The 26,401-nt window shown below is 43.9% G+C and overlaps 2 protein-coding genes across 4 annotated transcripts in view; both read right to left on the reverse strand.

Annotated features, from left to right (window-relative positions):
- lhfpl7 (LHFPL tetraspan subfamily member 7) overlaps positions 1 to 13,322 on the reverse strand; it is a 99,674-nt gene extending 86,352 nt beyond the window's left edge. The window contains exons 1-2 of one of the 2 annotated variants that reach the window (XM_086226460.1): positions 13,222 to 13,322; positions 12,557 to 13,105 (exon numbers count right to left, since the gene is read on the reverse strand). In XM_086226460.1, coding sequence (XP_086082586.1) covers positions 12,557 to 12,928 — 372 coding nt within the window. In that variant the 5' untranslated portion in view covers positions 12,929 to 13,105; positions 13,222 to 13,322. The remainder of the gene's footprint in view (positions 1 to 12,556; positions 13,106 to 13,221) is intronic. The other variant, XM_086226461.1, reaches the window with a different exon arrangement.
- Positions 13,323 to 15,632: 2,310 nt separating this feature from the next.
- On the reverse strand, positions 15,633 to 26,356 carry akap10 (A kinase (PRKA) anchor protein 10). Of its 2 annotated transcripts, none has more exons than XM_086227241.1 (15): positions 26,145 to 26,356; positions 23,678 to 23,725; positions 23,106 to 23,291; positions 20,477 to 20,959; positions 20,251 to 20,349; positions 20,073 to 20,157; positions 19,857 to 19,980; positions 19,472 to 19,608; positions 17,986 to 18,130; positions 17,592 to 17,759; positions 17,291 to 17,400; positions 16,664 to 16,743; positions 16,116 to 16,168; positions 15,909 to 16,001; positions 15,633 to 15,822 (listed from the first exon to the last, which is right to left on the reverse strand). In XM_086227241.1, the coding sequence occupies exons 1-15, from the start codon at positions 26,164 to 26,166 to the stop codon at positions 15,817 to 15,819; spliced, it is 1,839 nt and encodes a 612-aa protein (XP_086083367.1). In that variant the 5' UTR covers positions 26,167 to 26,356; the 3' UTR covers positions 15,633 to 15,816. The 2 variants fall into 2 exon arrangements, with proteins under 2 accessions (XP_086083367.1, XP_086083366.1); XM_086227240.1 differs by having other exon boundaries at positions 16,664 to 16,746.
- Positions 26,357 to 26,401: the final 45 nt, after the last annotated feature.

Genomic DNA, 26,401 nt, shown 5'->3' on the forward strand with positions numbered 1-26,401 from the left:
GCAGCACTGCTTGTCGATGATGTGCAAAAGTAAAACGTGCAGCTTACAAGTTTTGACACCAACAGATTACCCAGGAGATAGATTACAGGAGCTCTTTGCACAGTAAGAGCCATTATATTTGATCATGTTTTTCATTCCTAAAAAGACTTCAGACAAAGATTTATTTCAGTGTCTGAATAAAAGTTGTATGAATATAAACTGCCTCAGGTAGCTGCCAAGCCGCCAAAAAAAACTTCGGTGAGGTTGGAGTCCCAGAGCTGCAACAGGAAGGCATGAACCGCAGCTCTGGTTTCACATCAGCTACGCTACAGGAGGAGGTAATAGATGCACGCCACCACCATCCCTGAGGAGAATCATCTTTATGAAACCCTCAGGTAGAGATGCACAGACAATGACTCATATGAAAGAGACTGTGATAGAGCACCATAGGATGCAGAGGAAGCTGCTATTTTGAGCACCTTGTTCTGTGAAAATACCTTTAAAATCTACATGAAGAAATACTGTAGACACCACAAGCTATAGAACGTACAGAACAGGATTCTGTAATGATGATGACAATGATCACAAGTCATCAAGTTTAGGGGAAGGATACCCAAACCATTGGTTGGATACCAAAAATAATCTTTTATTTGACAACATTTTTGAATTTCCATTCATTTATTAGTTACATCTCGGTGGAGGTCTGTGCTCTAGAGTGGCCCTCTAGTTGGCACTGTACCAGGGCAGCAGCTTACACAACCGACATCGCTGCACCTCCGCGAAGAAAAGAGTGTTTGCGGAGATTCTGAAGATGGAAGTTGCTATCCTCATCATTATACCGTCACAGCAGCCAGCAGGAGCCTCAGATCAGAGCCATCATCCTCTGCACCTGATAGGGTAGATACCAAAATGACAAGAAAAAACACAAAAGCCCTTTCTCCTGCTTTTCCTCCCTCTTCATCTCTGTTTCTGCTAGTTAGGGTCCTAGTGAGGAGAAGAGGGGGAAGAGATGTGGCGGGGGGTGCACAGGTTCCTCGTTTTACTTGTTCTCTGCCATCACACTCTCCTTCATTATAGATCACAAAGGCGAATCAGATCAGATGAGAGGATCAAATAGCTGCTTTGAAATGTACAGGATCCCTCACAGACCAGTTTAATGATGACATCGTCAGAACCAGGCCAGACTGATGCTGAGGCTGATGGGTAGTCAAAGAAGAAAACCCCCAGGCAAAGTTTCTTCTTTCTCTTGTCTCTCAGTAGATGTTGTAATTGAATTATAGCGCAACTGATACTATTGTGTCACTCTCCACTCCTTCCCCTGCAAGTCTCTTCAAAAGAAACCAGAATTTGTCTTGTTGTGGCTTTTAGCTCCGAGTGTAGATGCTAATAAGTGAGGGATGAAAACTGATGATGAATTTAGGGGGAGAAAGAGATTGAGAGTGTGAATCCGCAAGCTTGATCACTAGAACAAACTGTGTTGGCACCCCAACAAACAGCTAAGCAGAAGTGGAAGTGACAGCTGATCTTTTTACATCAAACAACAGGATAGAGAGAAAGAGCCAAGGGTGAGATGAGAAGGGGGTTGAGGATTTTCGGGAGAGAAAAAGGAGGATCAGTTTGCCTCGTCAAACTCGTTTCTCACGTCGGGGTGATAACGCTGCAGCCCACAAGGAGAGGGACTCCATTTGTAGCTCCTGTCTTCAAGATGCTTTTCCATGTTTGAGTTCACTTTGTTCGGTTTGCGGGAAAACACAATGTAGTCTCCAAGCATTTACGCAAAATATTATCAGTTCAGGACTCCAATTTGGATCCCCATGTTTGAATATTGATGTTTCAATGTGATCAAAAGAAAGAAGAAACATCCCTCAGCTCAAAGCAGAAAAAATGCAGTCTCATTTATTTTAATTATGCCGACAGTGTTTTAAAATGAATCCCATATAAATTCATTTTCAGATACAAATTACTCAGATAAACGATGAAAAAAGGTTGGGATCATTTTTAGTTGGTAGCTGGTCGTAGTTTGGAGTAATTAAGATACAATTTCCACAATAAAGAACAACCTATATCAGATTTTATTTAGGTACTTCTCAGCTCAGAGAGTGTGAAAAGCTGAATGGAGCTAAGTGGCTTTTGTTTTTAATCTCAAATATATAATGGGAATTTATTTTCACATTAATCATAATTAGGCCCGCTGAACGCCACGTTCAATGAAACTGAAGCAAGGCTCGATTTTACAGTATTCATTAAATAAGACCGTGTGACTCGAGTGTGAAAGGAGCACTCCAACTTGGTGGAAAACACTCATTGTCCATCCTCCCAAGAGCCAGGAAAGAGCATAGATGCCTTCTCTCCTGCAGTAGGGAGCCCACAGAAATCAGCTTACCGCTAGTTAGCTTAGCGGTGAGTGTTAATGGATGTAAAATGTTAGCATGTTAGCAAAGTTATCAAATATGTGGAGGATCTTGGAGGATCTCAGTTTGTCCGGCAGTAATCCTCCTAATCCTCATTTACCAATTCAGCCATTATTGGATGAAGCGGTTGCTCCTTCGGTTGTCAACAAAATTCCTTTTTTTTTTTTTTTTTGGTCGAAGCTTTAAGATGTTGCGTCAAACCACAGCACCAAAAGCTTCAAGTTTGAATTACAGTTCCGTCCGTGAGTCTGCTCCACCAGTGCATGCTGGGCAACTTACACCGACCTCATTTAGTTTTCAGATCTTCTCCCAGTATTTCAGTACAGCACACTTGTCCAAATAACTTTAAAAACAAATACACTGATCCTGTAAATGCAGTCAAAGACTCACATTAACTGGCTGAGGCTCGTTTTAACATTCGACTAGATTTAAGAAGCTTCTTATTTTTAGCAAAGCAAAAACATGACATTATCATATCATGTGAAAACTGGCTTGAACAAACAGCATCATCTCACGCTGCGCTGCAATAATTAGTCTGAAAAGTCAAGAGTATGAAACCACTGTAATTAGTGATTAGCAGAGGAGAGCATCTTTTGAAGAGTGAACTACTTTCAACAATCCAGTTTGTACCGGATGACTATTCCCCAATGACTCGTGAGTTTGCAGAAAAGATTTTTTTTTCTATGCAGATGTAATATTTATGGATCTTTCAGAGTTGCATTTGCGAGAACAGACCTTCCCGCAGTTCAAAATACCTGTCTGTCTATGACTAAACCTGACGAAACGTGCCTGTGCTGGCCCCGCCTCCTCCACTTGTAACACACAATGTGTGGGCTGTCCTTCGGCGAGTCCCTTGCACAGTTGACACCCTCAAAACAAAAAAAACAAAAAAAACCCTAACACAGCCCAGTTTGCTCTTGCATTTATGCATGATCTGCACTACCACTGGTCCCAAGTGCATGTTTCATAATTCATACATACTGTAGCGTCGCAGCAGAAAATGCTACTATATCTCCTTCCCCCACTGTACTCCATCTCTTCAGCAAGTCAGACGTTAGACAGATTATAGCCAACTCCCTGACCCCAAAAATGAACATGGAGTTACAGGGACACGTTTAGAAATATTTGAAATAAGCACATTAACCTCTTTAGGTGAAGATCATGTGAAAGAAATTTCTTTGGGACGAGCGTCTTTTTCAAATATATCAAGAAGAACGTGGCTATTTAGCAGCCAGGGTGTTACCAGGTCTGTGTCACAGTTGCATCAGTCTGATAAACTAACGTCCTCCATCCTGGAAGAGCATCTGTTGCATGTTAAAGAGTCTAGCCACCAGAGCCTCGGGGTGCGAATGATGTAACTGGACAAATACATGCTGAGCTGTTTAATCTTACACGGTGACAGTTTATTATTACACAGCAGGTCACTAATGAGGCTCGGCGTTCTAATTCACCGGTGTGTGATTGTTCTCTTTTACTGTCTCTTACCATCGCAAGAAACAATAATGCAAATCAATTTAAAGGAGTTACATCGTTCCAATCTGTAAGAGAGCAACTGGCACTTTTAATGGAATCCTGCGAGCTGCAATGATCAGGGGGGAGCTAGATCTATATAAGAGAGTCTTACAGGGTTTCATAGAATTAATTATACGTTTGTATTCTCTTGTGAATCTCCAACTTATCCTAAGAAGTCTGTAGACTACATTTTTCTTAGAATCACTGCTTGAGATCTCCACAGAATTCATGAGGACACTAGACGGGGTTTGATTTTACAATAAATCTGTGTATTTTCTAGCGTACGTGGTCATTTCAGCCATGGTTGACAAAAGAAAGAAGGGATACACCTCTTTAATATTTTCCAGACAAGCGAAGGGTTTTGAGAAAAGGAAGACGTCAGCCGCAGCAAATCCCTGCTGGACACCTGACATGCATACGTTTTTAGGGGAACACTGGTAATTAATATCCCAAACGGCAGCTACTTCTATAACAGAAAAGACACGTCGACTGTCCAAAAGATCAGAAGAGTGAGATATTTCAAAGCTGGAATTGAGTGATACTTCTTTTTCATGTTTCTCTGAAAAAGTCTCCACACATGGGACTTGTGGATGTTCTCCTCAGAAGCTGCACAGCTCACTCCAAGATCTGACAGGGAAGCTGTGTTTGGGAAGCTTGGCTGGATCCCAGGAGATCTATCTTTTGAGTTTGAGAAACCAAAAAGTAGAGCAGAACAACTATATCCAGAAAAAAGAAAAAAAAATACACACACACACACACACACACATAATACATATATAGTCAATTCCATCAAAGTAGAATGTTCTCTTAGAAAACTGGCGAGCACCCTTCCCTTTACACAATGTCAGGCTGGAGATGGATCCTGCCCTCCTCTCTTTTCAATATACTTGCAACCAGACCACTGTGCTTTAATTACTGACGGGGGGTGGGGGGGGGGGGGGGGCAACACCCGCGGCTACAGCCGGCTTCTCCACAGCTGGCCGGGTGAACCATCATTTATGTTAGAAAATGGAGGAAGGCACCCTGTTAAATCAATACATAAACAACCAGCAGGATCCACCGTCAAGGCAGAACGAGTGACAGGGAACTTAACAAATGGAAGGTGGCCTCTCAGAGCCTGCTGACTCAGCATGTTTGCCGCCGAAAGGAAAGGCATTCCACTGCCCCCCACCCCACCCTTTCCCCGCCCTCAGAGAGCGAGCTACCTGGGAACTGCTGATCAGAGGGTCTTAAATATCAGCAAAGCAAATAATATAACCCATGAGAGATGAGCGCACTGCTGCAGCCGGTATTCAAGTAAACATTCGCTGTTCTCTGCTCAAGTTCATCACGTCACCCCCCCCCCCCCCACAACAGAAAATGATCATCCACTGCAGCCAACATCCATCCATTCACGCCGATGAGGTCATCAATCCTCCTCCTCCTCAGTCACTCTGATTTCCTCTCTGTTTCACCTCCATGGGTATAAAACGCAGCCCAACATGTTTGCCTCTCTCCTCCCGCTCGTCTCCTGCGAGCCACCTGTTCTATCCATCATCTGGACAGCTGTTTCTCTGCACTTTCACTTTGTCTCCCGCATGCAACACTCACCTCTTGACCCGCTCAGACTGCCGACACACTCCCTCCCAGCCAGCCAACACAAACATTCTCACAAAATCCAGGAATTTGTGACAAAATCCACAGATGACACACTCTACTGTACACAGAGCAGGAGTAACCCCATCAAAGGAGGCAAATCTACTTCTTTTTTTTTTTCGATATCTTTTGCTCAGGCGGCACGGTGGTGCAGTGGTCAGCACTGTCGCCTCACAGCAACAAGGTTCTGGGTTTGAGTTCCGGCTCGGGCACAGGATCTTTCTGTGTGGAGTCTCCATGTTCTCCCTGTTCCTGTGTGGGTTCTCTCTGGTACTCCACAGTCCAAAGACATCAAGAGGGGACGAGGCTGATTGATACTCTAAACTGACCGTAGGTGTGACTGTGAGCGTGAATGGTTGTCTGTCTCTATGTGTTGGCCCTGTGGTGGACTGGTGACCTGTCCAGGGTGAACCCCGCCTCTCGCCTGAAGGCTGGATGGATGGATCTTTTCCTCATGTGACACAATCTCTGTACATCAGGGGGTCCATAAAATCTACCAATAGGTGTGCTGGGTCAGAGTATCCTTGACCCGCTGACCCCTTTGATGCTCCCAGTATCCTCACAATTCAGAGCAACATTAGGGGGAATAAACCGTTCAATTAAACCAACAGGTGTTGTTTTTGTGTATAAATGATGCTAAAAACTGCATTCATAACAGATTCCACCTTCATTAAATTGAATTTCACTGAATGAAGCACAAATCAGGTATTTAAAGCTGTTTAAATGGATTAAAGGATTTCCTTCCCTCCTGCAGCCACTGGGTGATCCGCGCCTCCCAGCAGCATGACATTTTACTTGCGGGGACTTCAAACGTTCCTCAAATGGACATTTCCTAAACTGCTTGATGGGGTGTTAAAAGACGCTACACGCTCTATTTCACAGTGAGATTTCAAACCGCTACTTACGAATTTAAACCCAGAAGACAAACTGTAAGAAAAAAAAAAAGATGATATTTTGAGATGGATTGTGTTCATTTGTTGTTTTATCAACGAAAAACTCCTCTAATAATGTAGAGGCTTGAGAGACGCTCCTGCTCGTGGTGACACTTTAATTCATGGTCCTGAAATCACTTTGTCGAAACAATTAAAGCATAAATACTAAATAAAAGCACTTAGAGGACTGTCTTCAGAAGAATTACCTTCCTCAAGCAACATTCAAATCTCCCAAATTTACTGAAAGAAGTACTAGGGACTGTGTGCTGTCTTCCATAGGTAATATGTTCTCACATAGAAAAATATGGGCCGATACCGACAAATATCATCAACATTTGAAATAAACATTTAGCCGATGAGTTTTTTTGTGTGATGATGTTGTTTTGTGCTGATCTCTACTCCCCCTCTTAGACCAGGGTAACAAAACATTTGTACTCTGTATTATTTTCAAATTAATATGTAAACATTAGTCACTGTCATCCATCTTTTTCCATCCTTTTCCATCTTTTTGTCCTTGTGCTTGGCTTATTTGAAAACTAGAAATATTCAGTGCAGTGGTACGTACACCTCCATGACATGTACCTGTCACCTTGACCTTTGACTACAAAAATCTTAGGAGTTCATCCTCAGGTCCCAAACTTGTGCCAAATTTCGCAAAATTTCTTCAAGGTGTTCCTGGCAGGACAGGGAATGAGCTTGACGAGCTAAAAACATCCATCCATCCATTTTCCACCACTCACCCTGTTAAGGGTCGCGGGGGGCTGGAGCCTATCCCAGCAGCCTTCAGGCGAGAGGTGGGGTTCACCCTGGACAGGTCACACCTACGGTTAATTTAAAGTATCAGTCAGCCTCGTCCCCTCTTGATGTCTTTGGACTGTGGGAGGAAGCTGGAGTACCAGAGAGAACCCACACAGGAACAGGGAGAACATGGAGACTCCACACAGAAAGATCCCGTGTTTGAGCTGGGGCTCGAACCCAGAACCTTCTTGCTGTGAGGCGACAGTGCTGACCACTGCACCACCGTGCTGCCCGTGCCTCCCAAAAGAATTCACATCCCCTAATCTCTCATTGCAAAGAGCTTTTCTGTATCAACACCATCAGCATGTCAGACAGGAGCCTTGAAGTAAACCCATAATGAGCCAGACAACCTACATTCATGTTCAACGGAACATTCCAGCATCTTCTTCTGCTCAACAGGTCTATATAGGTTCCTGGAGAACAGACCATCAGCCACTAAACACCATATTAGACCGAGCCCAGGGCTGAGTCCTTGGTTGAGCCCCGGTTTGAGGCCAGGGTTTTGCCAGACAGCTCACCACCACCAGCAGCTCTGAACCAGACAGTCATAAAACAGGACTCTTGACATCCGTCTTGTTCCCGCTCTTCTCTCTTGTTCACCCTTTGCTCTTTTCTCTCTGTTTGAAGGTAAGTGAGTGGAGAACAAGAGGCTGGATTAAAGGTCAGGGAGTAGCAGAGTGGTTTATGATGATATAGTTTTTATGATCACAGCTGAAAGGAAAGAGTTTCTATGTGAGTGTAAGAATGGATGTTGGCTCTTTTGTGCTTTGAACGGGGGCGGTGTGCTGGTTTTATCATAGCTAGGTTTCTGAGAGGTATCATTTTAAGGAACTCACTGAGAGTAATTCTCTAGTGCCATCAGTTCCTCAACCTCTAAGCGCTGCATCAGTGCTGGCCTGGACAGCCAGTGTTCATCACATCAGTGTCTTTTCTGATCACTAACTCTCTTTTTCTGTGAGTTAATATGTCTGTTTTTGTCCCACTGTGTGCATGTGTTACAAAAAAGTTCATACATCGTGTCGCTTTTGCTTCGCGGCGAGCAACCGTACATGAAACAGAATGAGGTCGACAAGAGGAAGCAGCCAGACAAGTCCGCCTTTGTGGACTCCCCAGGGAGAAGCAGGAATACAACATGTGCATTAGACCTCATAACATCATTTATAATAGGCAGACACACTTCCACACAAATGGCTCTCACCACCGAGATTTAGCCATTAGCATTACAGGAGAGAGCTCCAGCGTGCTATCAAGCACCAGATGAGGGCTTTCTGTTCAGCACAACCCTCCACTCGCGGCTACATTTGTCAGTCTGTGACGGGGAACATATCAACTCTCTCGGTGTGTCACTGGATCTTCTGACCTCCTCGTGATCGAGGCCGTCTCAGAGCACAGACCCTTCATTGCTCTACACTGGACCTTCTCTATCACTGTGTTATTATATAGAGCTGTGAACCTGTCGAAATCTCCTCTCCACCAGTGACATACCATCACGCTCTGGTCTGGAGGGCACATATATGATCTTAAAAAGCAGAGGGCATTGGGAGAGCACATTCATCCTCCAAAGCTACCAAAGCCAGAGTAGAACAAGCAGCAAGGAGCGGACCATCGCACCCCCCAAGCAGTGATCACCTGATCCATAAAACCAGAAGGAGGTGAAACCTGATCACACCTGTATGTTGCATGAAGGAGCAAAACTGTGCATTTGTCTCCAGTCCACTGCTGTTATTCATTGTTGTTGACATGATTACAACTCAGCTTCATCACAAGATGTGTTCGACTGACAGAGTCTGTCACTCTTTCTAACACACTGGCAGTTCGGTAATTCCTTATGCAAACTTCCATATCTCAAATGTGCAGGTGAAGCTCCTTGAGTACGCTGAAAATTTGAACTTTGTGTCTGTTTTTGACCTGCAGTCAGCTGATATTCTACCACCTGGACCAGCAGTCCATCCGACCAAGAGGAGGAGGGCTCCATCTCACTGGAGCGCTGGTCTAGAGTTTTTGTCTCCCCGCATGGTTTAGTTGCTTACATGTTTGATTAGATGGCATGAGATGTGCTCCTCAATGTAAGCTCTACCATTCTGCAACATTCATCAAAATCCATCCACAATATTTTTTGTTATCCTGCAAACAAACACACACACACATCTCTGAAAAATAAATACATGATCTTCAGTAAGAAAGTGCCCACCAGTACTAGTTCCAAATGGAATTTTGTGTAAAATAATGCTTCAAACATGGCAGTAACATCCCTTTATCTTTAATACTGGCATGCTTCTCTTGATATTAAATTTTATGAGAGAAGACCAAAGCTGACGAGCAGCCAGACAAATGAGTCATCAGTGAATTTCATTAAATGAGTTATCTAACTACTTAAAAGTAGTTCTGGCTCACTGAGTGGTGAAATAACATTCGGGGCGTCTGGCATGCAGCAGGAAGTGTTCTTTGTAACTAGCTGCTAATTAGGCATGCTAAAACACCACTGCTGACATCTATAATTCATCTTCCTGGCATGTGGCAAAGACAACATGGACCGATTATTTTGTCTCCTATGTCAAAGGATTTCAATGGAAGCCAGTCACATGGAGTCTTCCAACACCCAGATTCTCAGCCTTGACATGCTGCCACATTCTATACACACACACACACAAACACACACACACACACACACAGGACAAGGACGTTATCCAATCAGTGATCCTGGAGATCCGCCACTGCTCATTCAGGCTACAAGACGACCTTGACATTCATTTTCTCTATGAGGATTCGCAGAAACACTTGCAAAACAATCCAACACACACAAAAACTCTCTCATACACACACGTCAGAGCTGTTGAGGAGGAGCCAGCTCCAGAGTTGCTTCTGTGATATTTCTGGACTGTTCCATGACAATAAGAGATAGTGACAAGATAATGAGGCGTGATGGAGGAGCGATGAGGAATTACTTGAAGTGTTAGAGCCACGTGACGCATCAGAAGCTTTCCTCCACTGACACACTCACCACTGCAGCACAGCTGTATTGTACGCACTCGTGTATACAAACACTCCCTCACACACGACTCTACATCTGATCTGATGGGGAAAAAAAAATCACATGACCTAACAGTGTGATACGAAGGAACACGCAACAAGGAATAATTTATGTGGCAAACCACTATGCAGAAGCAACTTAAACTGTCCTCGCTGCCAGTCTGGCGTTGGTCCACATCGCTTGCCAGCGCCAACAACACTGGAACACGGCAACAAAAAACTCACACACACACACACACACACACACACACACACACACAGCATTCAAGGGGCTGAGTACACTCTTCCACTGTGACAGAGACAAACAGAGTGAAACTAATGGCTACTGAAGCATGCGTTTGTATGGACCTGCATGTGCAAGCACACACATGTAGGTTTGCCTGCGCGGGCTAATGACAATTTGAAAACTGCTTAAGCAAAGTGACGTTCATCAGTGAGGACCGGTGGAGTCATAAAGTGTCTCTGATGAAAACTTAATGGCCCCTGCACATTTAGTAATGGCGGAGCAAGCAGGGTCGTGCGCTCGGACGCAGAAAGCATCACACACAAGCTCACACCCTCACGGACACCCAGAGAACTGGAAGGTTTGACACAAAACACACCGCACTGCAAGCTTTCATCCAGTGGAGGCAGACGAGATGCTCCCCCTCCATCTCTGCTCCCTCACCAGCTGTGTGTTTCCCTGTCAGAAGAATCCCCGACGATGCATTCTTCCCTCCACGCTCATACTTGCGCTACAGCCACACCAGCAGCCACTTATTAATATCCCCCTTTCAAATGCTAATTCCCCTTCATACATAAATCATGGCTCCAGAGGTGGCTCGTGCGGCAGCTTCTGTTTTTAAGAGGTTTTAGTTGGGAGCGTGAGGCTATACAGAAGAAATTTTACGGCCAGGGGTGAATTTATTTTTTTTTTTAATTTTTTAAGTCAGAATCAAGAATTCAGAGAAAGTTTATAGTCACGAGGAATATGAAAAAAGGTAGAATTCTGAGAACGAAGTAACCGAGAGTCTGAAGGGACCATAAAGTTGTTCATCGATTCAGAAATCTGTGGTATTCAGAATTTAAAACTCCAAAATTAAAGTAAAAAAAAAAATTTTGAGAAAAGAGTCAGAATTCTGAGAATAAAGTCTCTAAATGCCCAAAGGTTGTTAATAATCATAGTAATAATTCAGAGTTAAAAGTCAGAATTGGGATCTTAAATTCAAAATTTTGAGGTTAAAATTAGAAATTCTAAATATACTCCAACTCCAAGTCAGAATTCTTAGTATCCAGTCAGAATTTGGATGATGCTCAATCTTTCTTTAATTTCCATGTTGCCCTAATCCTTCTCTGTCCTACAAATCTGAACAGTCCAAAAACTTTTTTGTTATTCTTGTTGTTTTCTCCTACACACTGAGACACAAGGATTTGATCAAACTTTGGCAAAGTCGAGGCCCACAAACAGCCACACGCGAGGACTCTGTTGATGACTGCTCAGCTGCTCCAGCCGCAGGTGAGGAGAGGGGCTGGGTGTCTGTCACTCCAGCATTCACTAACCAGCTTCCATGAAATGAGGGGAGACAAAACTGAGCTGCTGCTGCTGCTGGCAAGGGGACGTGGTAGCTGAGCCGCCTGCCAGCCTGGTGCCACTCCAGCAGCTTTGATGTGTGTCTGGCGTGCTGCGCTGCAGATGCTGCTCTGCATGATGCTCTGCCTGATCAGTGAATCATTTCTTCTGACTGAAATACACATCATCGTCCCAAATATGTTTTCAGGAAGAATGACATAGGAGGAGTTTTACTAATTATCCTTGAAGTGCCTTTCAGTTTGTGCATGTGAGGTGAGCGGTGGTTGACCCCTGACTCCACAGTTCACTAAAATACTGGAAACAATTGAAATTTAGATTAGAAATTGTACGTTATAACTTTATTAAATTGGCCGAGCAGGTTGACGTATGTTTGTCCTCTGTAGTTGTGACTTGTTCTGGCTGAAAATGACAGTGTTTGGTGACATCAGGTGTCTTTGGTGACATCAGGTGTCTTTGGTGACATCAGGTGTCTCGTCCCACAGAGTCAGAAATGATGCTTCCATTGGGTTTGATACCTGCTCTCCTATATGTCATGCCTTGATGCCCTCATGTTCTCATCATCCAGTCACATGTGAGAGGCATTGTGTGTGTGTGTGTGTGTGTGTGTGTGTGTGTGTGTGTGTGTGTGTGTGTGTGTGTGTGTGTGTGTGTGTGTGTGTGTGTGTGTGCGTATGTGTGTGTATACCCACCTGCCAGGAACTGGACGGGATCTCTGCAAATTTCCCCAGCCCTCCAAAGGTGTAGCACCGGTACATGTGATCCAGAGACTCTGAGCAATGCCACAGCAAGCCGAAGCTGACCGAGTCCTTGTTGTGGTGCTGGTGGTGCTGGTTGTGGTGGCTGTGGTGGCTGTTGCTCCTCAGCTGGTCCTTCACAATCCAGGCAGGAGATATGAAACTGAAGCTGCACACGGCAACCAGCGCGGAGGAAAGGAGCACCCAGAAGCAGCCCACGCAACTAAACATGCTGGCAGCGTGGGGCAGAAAGCCCAGAGACAGACCCAGATCGATCCCAAACCCGGCTTCTTCTTCTTTTTTCTCCCGTCCCAGGAGCGAATGCATTTGGAGCTCACGCCTTCCAAAGCAGACTCAACTTCAGCCGCTGACCAGCTCTACATCAGCAGCTCCCCCGCGACGGAAGCCCCTCATCCGGCTCTGGAGGACGTCCGGTTACACGGATCAGCTGGAGGAGGATCAGATCAAGTCACCCGAGCGTCCACTCACATACCCACATTGGACCTACACACGCGCAAGATGTTAGTCACACCCTGAAGTGTGTGTGCGCAGTAGTCATGACAGCGCAGGTGGACACACACACTCCACAAACACACACACACACACACGCACACACACACCTCCAAACACCGCCGCTGGTTCCTCTGCTCATACACTCACGGCTGCTCCGCCTTAACACGGACTACACCACACTTTGCGTTTCATTAAGAGTGCGTCTGTCTGGATATCGTCAAGCCGAACAGAGAACAAATAGAACACGTCCGGGAGGAATTTTCAAAATAAAATGGGGCTCAGCTAGGAAAAGCTTTCATCATTGAAATCTCATCAAACATATTGGAATGCACGACACACGTTGTTCTATCCCGCAATCTCATTCATGTACCATAAAGAAAAAGCACAGTTGAAAATGAGCCATTATGTGGCCAGCTGGCAGTTATCGCAGTTAAGGAATCTCAATCACCAGTGGGACACAAATTGAATTACCCAGACCTTCTTTAGTCCCGCAGGCCTTTAGTTCAAGTTCTCAATAAAATGCAAATAAAATAAAACGTCTGGAAAGGGACAAAAATATGAATAGTGAAACTAGGATACAAAGATTGGTCGCATTCTTTAAATACCTCGGCAAAGCAAAGCATTGTTCATTTAGACATATTTAATGACAAATATTCCTGCTCGAGTTTGAGAAAAGAAACAGAACCTCCGATTAAAAACGAACACGGTCCGGGAAGAAAATTTTTTATTTTGGAGGGGGAAACCAACGTTTTTCCGGTATTTCGCACATTGTTTTTAATCAACTTGATAGCGCAAGTGAGTGTCCGCAGGTGCCTGAATTCACAGTATACAGGGCAGTACGGCTCTAAAAAAAAAACACTATAAGAGGGGAGGAGATGAGATTTGTTTTACCATACGCAACAAAAAGCATTGATATGTAGCTTTATTTTAGTGGGAGTGGTTGTGCTTGTAGGTTAATGCCTGTCAGTCAACTATTAAATTGGACAGGTAAATAATTCGTGGGCGTGGTTACTGGGAAGTCGTAAATGACGTGTTCAAGAAGTAGTGTGGCTTGTAATTCCCACTTACAGTATAGGAAACACAATACACTTTTACAGTCAGTGCAAAAACACAATCTCTAGTTCCTGTACGCTCTTTTTCAGGATAATACAGCACTATTAGTACTGTAAATTAATCTCAGACAGCAAGAGGCACACTAACAAAGAAACTGTTTCACAGGACGGTGACATACAGAGGGTACATTAATATGCGTCTAAGTAGAGAGTACTACCTTTTACTGTATGAAAAACTAGACGGTTGTGAGTCATATGATCAACACTGCCCCCTCCTGGTCAACATTTAATATCTCGCCTTACAGCCCCCAATAAAGGACTCACATTTTAGCACCACTTTGAAAAGATATGTAAGCATAGTCAATTTTACTCTATCAGAACTGACTAACGCCTGTCGTGATACACCAACACGTAGGTAAAAAAATAAATGATCTCAGACGAATAATTCCATAATATTTATATTTAAATCAAACACATTTTAAATAGATTTAGATTACGTACACATACATGTCAGAAAACATTACAGGTACATAGTACCAAGAGTCTTTTCTGGTTCCTTTCCACACCTTGATAAGGCTCAATGGAAATATTAAAAAAAAATAAAGTTTAATTCACTGAGCACACTTTCCAGTTGAACAGTCCACTCATCACTGTTGCTGTGACGCATCCAAAATACAGCGGTCACCGTTAAAAAAGAGCTAACATTAATATACCAGAAATCTACATTATATATATGTATACATTTTTATTTATATATATTTATTTATATATATATATTTATATATATATATGTATATATAAATATATATATATATTTATAAATATATATTTATATATATTTATATATATAAATATATATAAATATATATATATAAAAACATTTAGAACACGGAGTTTCCATCACAGCTGGAGCACTTTCATTCATTTAGAGAGTATTTCTTCTTCTGCACTCTTTCGAGGTGCCAGGAGGCAGATGCAGCAGGTCAGCTACTTCAAATCAGATCTTGCTCTGTGCCATTGTGACATTTCCAGATACACTACAGTACGTACACACCCAGAGTGGGACAGCTTACATCATTGAACCCCTCCAGACAGGCGAATGGAAGCTAACGCAAAAAACTGTACAATGCTCCGAACTCTGGAATTCATCTGCTGAAGGGGCTGCCTTCAAGAGATTTCTTCTTAAAAAAAAAGGAATGGTTAAAAAAGGTGTGGGGAGGTGTCAGGAGGGAGTGGGGGCATTCGATTTTTGTGACATCCTCCATAGGTCCGGGATACGACATTATTCTACAGCACAGCTGCAGCAGCAAGGTGGTGGTCTTTCTAGCGTCATGCTGAGCATTTCCTTCCACACCAGTCGCCTCCTCAAGTCTGATGCAAGCACTTTGTTTTGACCTTTATACTGTTATGGAGTTGGAAGAATGGAACAATGACGCACTTCAAGTTTTCCCTCGGTTGTTGATCAGTCACACACACACACACACACACACACACACACACACACACACACACACACACACACACACACACACACACACACACACACACACACACACACACACACGGGTGGTGGAGGTGCTTTGTTCACTTTAAGAAAGCCGTTCAATGCAGGGTGAACACCGACTCAGTACCTCTGGCTCCTCAGTGGGGTCATAACTGCAAACAGACCAAAAACACTAAACACTCTGAAGTATTGCACTCATCACAGCACAGAAATGTGACGGCGGAGTACGCTTTGATACCTTGGTGGACTTGCCAGGGCTGTCATGGTTTGACTGATGGACGACGTCATTGACGATCATCTTCGCTATCTGCCACGCCATTTCCTCCTGAGCCTGGAAATCCAGGAAAACATCAACTGGCTTCTCATTCTACTCTTTCAATAAATCTGAACTCCCGCCACTGACCACCGAATCAATCAAGAGCATTTTAGCATCTTGCGGTCTCACCTCGTCCGAGTTGCCCTGGACCCACTTCTTCATGGCTTGCGAGAACATAGAACCTGAATGTGAGAAGACGAGACATGACAAAGGCAACGAGGTCAGAATCACAAATCCTAACTACTGACTGATCATTCTTCCTTGAGTAAACTGCTTTCAACATGAAGTCGAGGGAATCCCGTCACCGACTACAAGACAGTCTTCTTCTGAGATTTAAGTAAAACTTTACTTGAAAGGAGGACATTAACTAGTTCTGCGATTCTGCGATTCTGCTGCTGCTGCGTCTGGCACTCCGCTCTAGTCTTGGAGACAAGATCGACAGAAATGCTTCAAGTTCTTATGTGTTCCTAAAATCTCAGAGAAGTGTAACCTGTTTCCTTTTCCAGAGTGAATAATTTAGAAGCCCTGAGCTGTTAACAGAATAGATGGAGCCACACAAGGTTTATTTTCAAGGGAAAAGCGTCAATATTTGTATTATAAGAGGGAAGACAATAAAACAGAATCCAAGCCTTGAGGCTAACAGGGTGAGGTGTGCGCTCATTGTGAGCGTGTCGTACCTTTGGATTTCTTCACATCCGGTTCTGGCTCTGCCTCCCTGATAAACTGGCCCAGCTCATTCACCCTCCCGAACGTCATCCTTCTGAGCAGAGGAGACCAATAAACACAGCATACAAAGCAAATGGGACACAACTGGGCCTCAGGCACATGCACAGCCTAACCTCTTTGTGAGGGTCCATTCAATAGCAACCACAAAACCTAAATCTGCCTTTGTCTTCCAATAACCCTCCTCTTGAATTATGCACTCATAAAATACTTCACAAGGAAGTCAATAAAAACTAAATAAGAAACACTGATGAGCATTAAACTCAAACAAAAAAGTCTAAGATAAAAAGAACAACAGCACCAAAGTAAAAGACAAAACAGGAACTTGAGAAACAAATTTCACCAGAAACAAATACAGATTTGTAGCCAACCTGAAGTTAAAGTGATTACAAATCCCATGATGCCATGTTCTCTTCAGAACTGACCTTTTTAAAAGCCAATGAGATGTTTTAGACTGACCTTTGACCCACCAGTCACCAGAAAACCTCTCACCAAACTGAAACATGTCTATAGTCTCCTGGTCTTATGGTCCGTCTGCTTATCCTTTTGCAGAGAAGTCACAATAGGCAGCTGACACTCACCCAGCATACGGCCGCTGGTACAAGGATTCAGGGTCCAGGCTGGCCACATCCACCGTTATGGCCTCATCAAAGTTCTTCAGGATCTTTATCGCTGCCTTTTTGGCTCCAAACTGCGGTGACGACACCATGATATTAATGCGTAGCAACATTACCATTCTTTCCATGATTACGACCCTTTAGCATTTACAAACATCCTCATGAGTTATCTAAGCAGACCAAACAGCTCTAAATGTCAGCAGGCAGAAGAACACCCCCTCCCCTGGCGGCTGATGATGAGGGGGAAGGTCAGGGGCAGGGTCACCTGTGTTTGAGAGCCCTCGCTGGCATTTGAACTTGAACGGTCATTGTCATGCGGCCCGCCTTGACCTGGAGTGCTGACATTCACAAACTCATCCGCCCGCACCGAGTTAAGGAGGTCACTCAGGTATTTGTAGTAAAGGTTACTAGACAGGAAGCCTGGCATGTAGACCTGAACCAGTGCAGAGCAGAGATAGTCAGAGCCTTGATTTGTTAGTTAACCATCAGTCTTCAACTAGCATTGACTTTGACTTCAGGTCATCGCATTTGCTAGTTTATCATTTTACAAAACAAGAGACAAAACTCTGCTACTGAAACATAACTGTAAAGTACAATAAATTCCTGATTAAATGATCTGATCACAGTCGCTGGCGGTGGGGCTATCGTCAGACTCGGACCTTCTCCATGGTGGTCCAGGCCTGTCTGAGTGGAGTGGTAAAACAGTCTGGGAGTGGCCCTCCCTCTCGGCAGATGTTTGACTCAATCTCCATCCGTACAGAGTCGCCAAAGCCCAGAGGGTTGGTAGCCTGGAGTGAGAAATACCTGGAGAGGAAACAAAGCCATAGATGAGGGCTCCTCTAGGAGGGTCTGGATCAAGACCTCAAATATGCCTTCTTATTCACGAGAAACCTGAAGAATCTTCCCAAAGGATTTGTACCTTTCGTTCAGACAAAATTTAGAGAAACTGTTGCAACACATTTTTAAAACATCTTTATTTTTACACCTGGACTCTCCCATTGTTTTGAGTCTAAATGATTAAAAGACACAAATCTATCGACTACAGAGTGAGAACGCCATTCCTGCTGCAGTGCGTGTTTCATCCACCGACGGGCTCAGATTGTTCATCTAGGTCACAAGTGTCAAACTGGTCCAGTAAAGGGCCGTGTGGCTGCAGGTTTTCATTCCAACCAAGGAAAAGCAACACCTGAATCTACTTAAATCAATCAAGCTGTGTCCACACAGCTCATTGGTTGGATTGGGTGTTGCTTTTTCTTGGTTGGAATGAAAACCTGCAGCCACACGGCCCTTTACTGGGTCAGTCTGACACCCCTGATCTAGGTGCCTGACAACATGGACAGAATCCTGCTGAGACAGACTCGTTTGTTTGTTTCACGAGCGCAGGGTTAGAACCTTGTATATCCTACTGTCTTACTGAGTGATGCCAGATCAACAAGCTAACTTTAGCTTCAACGTTCCACCTGCGACCCCTCGTGAAACAGCATTCTCAAAATCAACTGCTATTTTTATGGTAGGAGCACTATTATATTTTCAGAAATAATCAGGCTTTTTTATCAATTTTGAATTCTTTTTGGATTTCTGGAAATCATCCAGTGACAGACGCCCCCTGCCTCACAACCCCCACTTTAAAAAAAAAAAACCTTGCTCTGTGAAAGTTCCACAGCCATGATTCTGGTATTTGCTCAAGCCCTTTTGTTGATTCACTTTCTGAGGCAACGGTGCCTACAAGGTTTCTGTGTCTATTCATCTCTCCTCGCTAGGCAACTCTCTCCAACACACACTCAGATTACGCTGTTGTCTTCCTGCAAGAACTCATCTCCCACGAGACTTGTCATTTGTTATATGACAGACACACATCTACCTTGGTAGGGATTCCTCCCGTAATGTTGTCAGACCCCTACATTAACAATCTGAGCCTGACGGAAACAAAGACAAGGTACTTTGATGTGGACAATTTCGCCTTTGCTGGGGAAAGTGTTCTCCATCAACACTGATCCAGTCAATGGCAATCAGTTTTTGCTCCTATTAATCCTTTACATCCCAGAAACATGGAAATATGGCACGTGATTTAAAAAAAAAAATAAAAAAATCCCCTAACAAAATAATTCCAAGAGAATGCTGTAACACAGCACTGAGAAGACCTACTTGTCGTACAGAATCATGGCATCGTTTTGGGCCTCCTGGCCGTCATACTGGCCCTTTTTAGCTGCTAACTGGTTCTGGAAGTTGTCTGCCGCCAACCAGAACTGCAGTACATTCATGGCCTCCTCCTTTTCCATGTACTGGAGACAAATGGTGCAGAATAATTCAGAGGACATGAGCAGGGTTCTGACATATTATTATCCAAAAGGACTGTGTATATGGTGACAGAAAAATCTAAGAATTATTTTCTCAGTGTAAATTATCACCCTTGGGAGGACCACAGAATTTCCCCCAAGAATGGACATACAAACAAATTTAAAGCCAGCGAGTTTGCGTCTAGACAGGGATGTGAAGTGGAGGAACACAGAAAGGTTTTCAAACCACTCACCTCCGAGAAGTAGAAGAGCGCTGACTCACAGAACAAGATGTCAGCCAGGAACACAGAGCCACTAGTCAACACTTCGATCTGGTATTTACAGTAATGGTGGCTCCGCAGGAACTCACTAAAGTGCCTGGGGAAATCATAAAGAACACCAGTCAATCTTCGAGGGACAGCTCGCTGTGTGACTATTAACTTTTCTAGAAAACGAACAGACAAACTTACTGTTGCTCCAAGATGGTGAAGACTACTGACTGTGCAATGACGAAGCAGTTTGGGTCCACCATACCGTCTTCTCCACATATCTTAGCTGCACAGGGAATATGCAGGTTATTTGTTGCACTAGTAGAGATGTGTCCCGTCCTAATATGAGCCTGAATGACTTCAACAGCATCAGTCTTACCAACGATATCATTCCTGATCTGCTCTGTGATGGGGATGGGTCTCACAGCATCTGGAGAGATGTACTTGGTGAAGATGTTTACGGCATCTTTCTCTATACCTGAAAGGCAACAGTTGTGAGTAAAATTTCAGCATAATAAATCTATTCCAGCAATATACTCGCAGCTACTGAGTATGTGAAAATATAAATGATTAGAGAAAGCAAAGAGGAGTACTTGAGTACTCACTTTTCATGAGTTTGTCTGAGAGGTCCCGCAGGGTGCTATTGGACTGCATCTTGTAGGGAGTCCCCGTCCTGGAGGAGGCCTGCCTGCTGGGGGTTACTGCTCCTGGCATGCTGGGTCTCAGGCAAGCTTCTGTGCCGGAGTGGTCCCGCCGCTCTGACTGCACTGAGGGGTCTTCACTGCTGCCATCCTGGCTGAGGGCGTTAGTCGTGTGTGGAGAGAGTTCCGAACCATCTGCAGAGGCGGGGACCGGCTCAGCCAAGGAGCTGTGTTTGACGGAGTTGAGGCTGTGTGCTCGGACCCGCGACCAGCTAGTGGAGCGGAAACTCTCTGCTTCCAACCAGAAGCGAACCAGGTGGTCAGCAGCCTGTAGTTCCATGAAATGCATGTAGTGGGGTATCGCCACGTTGTCCCGAAGGACATGGTCCACTGTCTTGGACAGCCGAGAGCGCGTCTCCTGGGGCTGATAGTTCACACTGGAATGGCCTGCAGCATTCAAACAGAGTCCAGAATTCTTAAACACATTTTAGACTTTAGAATTATTATTTTTTTGCTACCTTTTACTGTATGAATAACCAGTCTACCACAGCACAACAGTGTGAACCTCGTATGAAAAAAAACATTCATAGATGAGGAATGGTAATGGTAAAAGTGGAGGACATGGGTTGTATATAAATATGGGTTACTTGGTTGCATATTAAGATAGGCTGGAAAATCACTTGGAGACAAATAGATTTGCAATAGCTGCTATGGATTTATTTGGGTTGCAAACAGATATGTAAGAGTAAATTCAAGCGCAGGGTAGTTAATTCTAAATTTAGGATTCTTCCTACTGCTTTTCGAACATTGTTACTCGTTTTCTCAATTTCTTGTATATGGGTTGATTGGTATTTAACATTATTGACAAATTTATCAAATCTTCTGTGATGGCTGCCCAACCACAGAGGCATTTAGGAATGCTGGATTCTCATCAGTAGTTTATTTGTTTATCAAAGTGGATGTAATATGGTTAGGTGACCTCCTGCATTCATGCGACTCCTGCTTTTCTACTGCACCTCAACACGGATAAAAAGTAGAAGTGTTCCAGCAGCACATTTAATATTTACAGCCTTCAACTGTCAAACTAGGAGGAGAGCGAATCCAGATCAGATCTGTCATTTATTGATGGGAGCTGGTAGGGAAAGATAAAGAGTGGATTTTCTCTGTTTGGCTTTGCCGTTTCAGTGGAAAATGTGGTCCAGGCAGAAAGCTGATGCAAGCTGAATTTAAACTCTTTGATATTCATTTTGAACTCTGTCTGTCTTTCTAAAGGAGGCATTAGACTTTGCCATTTCATAAATGTTTGAACAATTCAGTCTGTAGTTTTGTGTACGCTGGCAATCATCTCCTTCATGTGTGTATGAGGTAGTCAGAGTGTGGTAGTGGTAGTGACAAGCAAGGTGTCCCAATCGCAATAACATAGAGATGCCACATTATTTGACTCTGCCAAGTGTCAAAAAGACGCTAATGAAGATCAACGCTGGAACCTGTCACGATCACATCAACCTGCGCTGCACCAGCTTAAGAGCATCAAAGGCCTGCCTCATTTGCATAACTTCACATAGCCTGTCAAAGTCTGCTGTGATGCCCCGTTACATCTCGTCTACCTTCTTCAACCACAATCAAAACAGATAAATCAGCTCTAGAGTTCACAGCCACGGCTGGAAAACACCGTCTCCCAGCGTGTTTCCTCAGGAGGTTGTTGCCTGAGCTGTGCTACAGGTTCCTCCACCGCCAGGTGACTCATCCCAGCTATTAACTGGACAACTTGCCAAAACACTTACTGTCACCATCATCATTAAGCACATACTCGACATTCACCTCCTCAGAATATCCAGCATTCACGCACAGAGGCTAATCTTGGAGCACCTCTGACAAGAAAGGGGAGGAGCCGTTTCTATACCAGGAGGCCGACTGTGAAGCAAACTTTACAACAATAGGCTGAAGAATGTTTGAGTGCTTGTCTGCAGGAGTCTGTCGAGTACTCAAACCTTGTACACAACACAGTGGGCTGTGTATGTTATTTCAGTGATGCAACGGTCACAGTCAAACATACTGCAGCGACTGAACACAACTATGAGGAAGTGAATACCTCCCACAGGGTTAAGTAAAAATCTATGCTGAATTGTCTTCTTACTGTGTTTTATTTTTTACTTTTCTCTTTTTTCCCCTTCGCCTGTTTGCAGAGTTATTATTTTTTTGGTAAACCCTACAAACATGTTGTATGAAATATTCATGATCATGTTACTTTCCTTCTTTATTTTCACTGTTAAAATAATGAGTTTCTTTAGTTTTCCCACTGAAATGCACTGTTCTTATTTGCTAAAAAGAAAACTTGATCTGAGGATTCAAACACTGAAACGTCCAAGTGGAAGTTTGAGAATCCAAAACTAATCATACAAAAATGTGAACTATCCCTCCCAAATTAGAAAATGAACATGAAACCAAATGCAGATGAATTGTACTACACTATAGAAATATGTAAACACAAAAGTAAAGAAATATTTTGAATTACGATCAGCTGACTTTCCACCTATAACATAAAATCAAATCTGTATGATATCAACAGAAATGGAGATTGCAGAGTTTGTACCAAGATCCCCGAAGTGTGCAGCTTCCATGTGGCTTGGCTGCTTTTTGAGGATTGCAGTGCGACCGCGGGCAAATGAGTCCATGTTGGCGGAGATAGCGTTGATGGCCACATGGCTGGGCCCGGCTGCTTCCTGGATGGCATGGTGGTTCCTCAGCGCTGGTGATGGAGAGTGAGGGCTGACTGGAGCTGCGAGTGAAAAACGGACAGCAGAAAATGAAGCCAGCAGTAAAGAAAGACAAGTACAATAAGGTCCTAGTTCTGTGTGGCTGGGACTGTGTGACATCAGCACTGCTTGGATGAAAGGCTCTTTTTTTTTTTTTAGGGATTTTTTTTTTTTTTTTTTGAAAGAGGTTAGAGTAGAGAGGCCTCGAGGGAGCCATGAGACAACAGACTCTTCAGTGTTTGTTTGACTGTGTGATGCTTTACTGTGTAGCCAGAGGTCGAATGCTGGTCCGTGTGGCAATATAACCAGAGATGAGTAAACAGCTGAGTGAATCTCAGGGAAAAACTAATCTCAGCTAAAACCAAGCACTTTCACTTCACTGGATGACACTTTGGAAGGAAAAACTCACCTCTGCTTACTTTTGCCTCTGTCACTCTTTCAGGTTCTTTGCTTTTGGCTGTGAGGAGAAAGATGAGAACAGAGTTTTAACAGAGGTGTGTGACGCACAATGAAGGGTAAACCCAGCAAGAGAACAAAAGGAACCATATGAGTAGAAGCTTGTTGTCATTTGCAACACTATCTAGTTAACCTGAAGGTATAGTCAGAGTAGGGAGATACTGAGCAGGCAGACATCTAAAAGAAGAATCTAAAAACAAATCATTTACTGTAGCCCTGCTGAGTTGCTGCTGTCAAATAAAATAGGGACTCTGTTCTGATATGTGAAAACCATCTCAGTCTGGCTCACCAAACACTCAGCCGGACTAAGAGGGCTTTCACACTGGACATGATCATTAAGAGCCCCTCCTGAGATCTGTGACCTTGGTCCACCAGCTCTGCTGCATCCCAGCAGATTAAAAATCGATTTCCCTTTAGCTGAGCAGCGTTGACTGCATGACAGCTTCCACCTGAAGCTTTATTAGTGTACAAAAAAAAAGCATGATAGCTTGACCCCAGATAGAAAAGTGGCCTGCCAGGTGAGTCAGCTAAAACATATGTGGCTAAAATGATTTAACAAATATATCTAGCCTCTAATAACTAAACATACAGAATAGCGGCAGACGCTCATCAGAGTGATTCAGCCTTCATATCATTGAGACACAGATGTCACTGCAAAGAGGAATCAGGCCAAGTATCAATTACAAGCTTCAGCATCACATAATGGACTCAGAGCCATGGGCAAATGCTGCAGAAGATGCTCTTTCAGCAAAACATCTTGCACTGAGGCGGATGTGGATGAGTGTGTAAGCCAAGAGTCAACGTCAGTAGTCTATCACAGAAAAAAAGCTGTGTCCTGCTAATGTTGTGGGATGTATCAACAGCAACTACGCAGAGGTAAAAGTAAACCAACTCAGTCAGAGACAAAGCTACAACAGCCTGGGTGTGACAAACTGTTGGCTACATGTGTAAAGGACAAAAGGATAGAAGCTGATAAAGGGAAATTTGACTATGACTCAGTGGTCAAAATAATCCAAGGAAACAAAAATGACCTCTGGAGGAAAAGAAAGAAACAACCGGACTATACAGAGACTGACGATAATTACTTGGGGTAAATAGATTTGAGTTAACTCTGCCTCCCCATTCTAACGCTAAGGAAAGACCCACTTCCTCAATCCTGATAGTCATCCTAGTTCACCAGCTTACATATAGCTTTCTTAATATTTCATAATTTCTGTCGGCCTGCTGCGTCAGCTGCTGTGACTGCTCTAGCCTTGAGGAGAAACATCCGATTCGCTCTTGCATATGAGCAACTACAGGCCAGTTCAAACCATGAAGCTAGTGAGCCGATCTGCTGAATAAACACGAGCATGCTTCAGTTGGGAACCATCTCACCACCGCTAGCTCTCCTTCATGTCACATCATACTAATTTTTCCCATCAAAACAAGAAAACATAACTGGATCAATGAACATCTAGTTAGGACAGTGTATTGAGTAAACGTATTGCTGCATCTTCCAGTTCTTGTGGTACAATAACGAAAAGTATTGCTGCATCGGCCAACAACCAGGCAACCCCCTTCCACCTCTTCATCCAGCAGCCTTAACTACCTGATATCACCTGTTGTCATAATGTTGATTATTATCACCACAAGCCCTTTTCACATTTTAGACATGTCATATGCAAACAGATGTAGTTATTATAGAAATAATTTTGTCCTGTTCTAACCATATAAATTACCAGGACCCCGACCACCTAAAGGGAGCAGAACCACAATTAATGTTCTTGATTCCACCTGTGTAAACCCAGCAATGACATATTAAAATGGCTGCTGTGAAAAAAGGGGCTATTACTAATTACACGTCCAATCACATCTGATAGCGTCACTGCTGAATGATGCTAGTTACCTGTACTACCAAAAGTCTCTTTTAGGGACACAACAGACACCTTTCTATCGTCACCTTTCAACAATCAGTTGGCACCTTACCTTCTATCTCTCGCTAATTTGTTGAGCAACTTACAAATGTGATAAGCTACCGTTAAGTTAGCTGCCTTTATAACAGCTCGACATTTTAATGACGTGAATGTTATCGAACGCAAAGGTGGTTACTTTCTCCTTGAATGGCTTTATTTAGCATACATAGTTATTATGATGTGGATAAATGGTGTATTTTATTGGCGACCTGGCAGCGTTAGATAGGCTGGGGAGGATAGTGAGGCTAACCGCTAAGCTAACCATGTAACTGCAGCAGCGGGAACAGGGTGACACTTCCCCACGACCACTACCGAGTCTACCCGTAGCTTTGCCCACAGACCAACCGCAGTCTCGGCCTTGTTAGTTATATCTTCTCCACCAGTGACCAGCAACACCTTCCCCTCCGCCAGGTTCTCCCTGCTACTAGCTACTGTCGACGTAGCAGCCCGGAGAGGGAGCTTCCTCACCTTTCCTCTTGAAAAACGACATGACGGGTTTGACACTCAGAGCGTTTCCTCAATTCACTGACACCATCCCGGAGAACCGCGGCTCCCTTCATTCACACGCATTAGCTCCGAATACTCCAGAGGCGCGTCACTGCAGCAGCCCAGCTGAGTGCTGTCAAATCACACTTTTCTCCAAACCCAAACCCAGTACAGCGGCCATGTTGTCAATAAACGCCTCACTTCCGGGCTGGTGCGACAGGACAGCATTGTGGGAAATG

The sequence above is a fragment of the Aulostomus chinensis genome, chromosome 15 (genome assembly GCF_037954235.1).
Source record: "Aulostomus chinensis isolate RoL2024-O1b breed Wild chromosome 15, RoL_Achi_v1.0, whole genome shotgun sequence".
Classification (NCBI taxonomy): Eukaryota; Metazoa; Chordata; class Actinopteri; order Syngnathiformes; family Aulostomidae; genus Aulostomus; species Aulostomus chinensis.

Bases quoted from the DNA above. Each gene is read 5' to 3' on its own strand.
- akap10 (XM_086227240.1), bottom strand. From the start codon at position 26,166: ATGTCGTTTTTCAAGAGGAAAG. The intron at 23,726-26,144 runs GTGAGGAAGCTC...TTCTCCTCACAG, and splicing joins GTCGTTTTTCAAGAGGAAAG to CCAAAAGCAAAGAACCTGAA. The intron at 16,002-16,115 runs GTGAGACCGCAA...CTGGATTTCCAG, and splicing joins TCCAGGGCAACTCGGACGAG to GCTCAGGAGGAAATGGCGTG.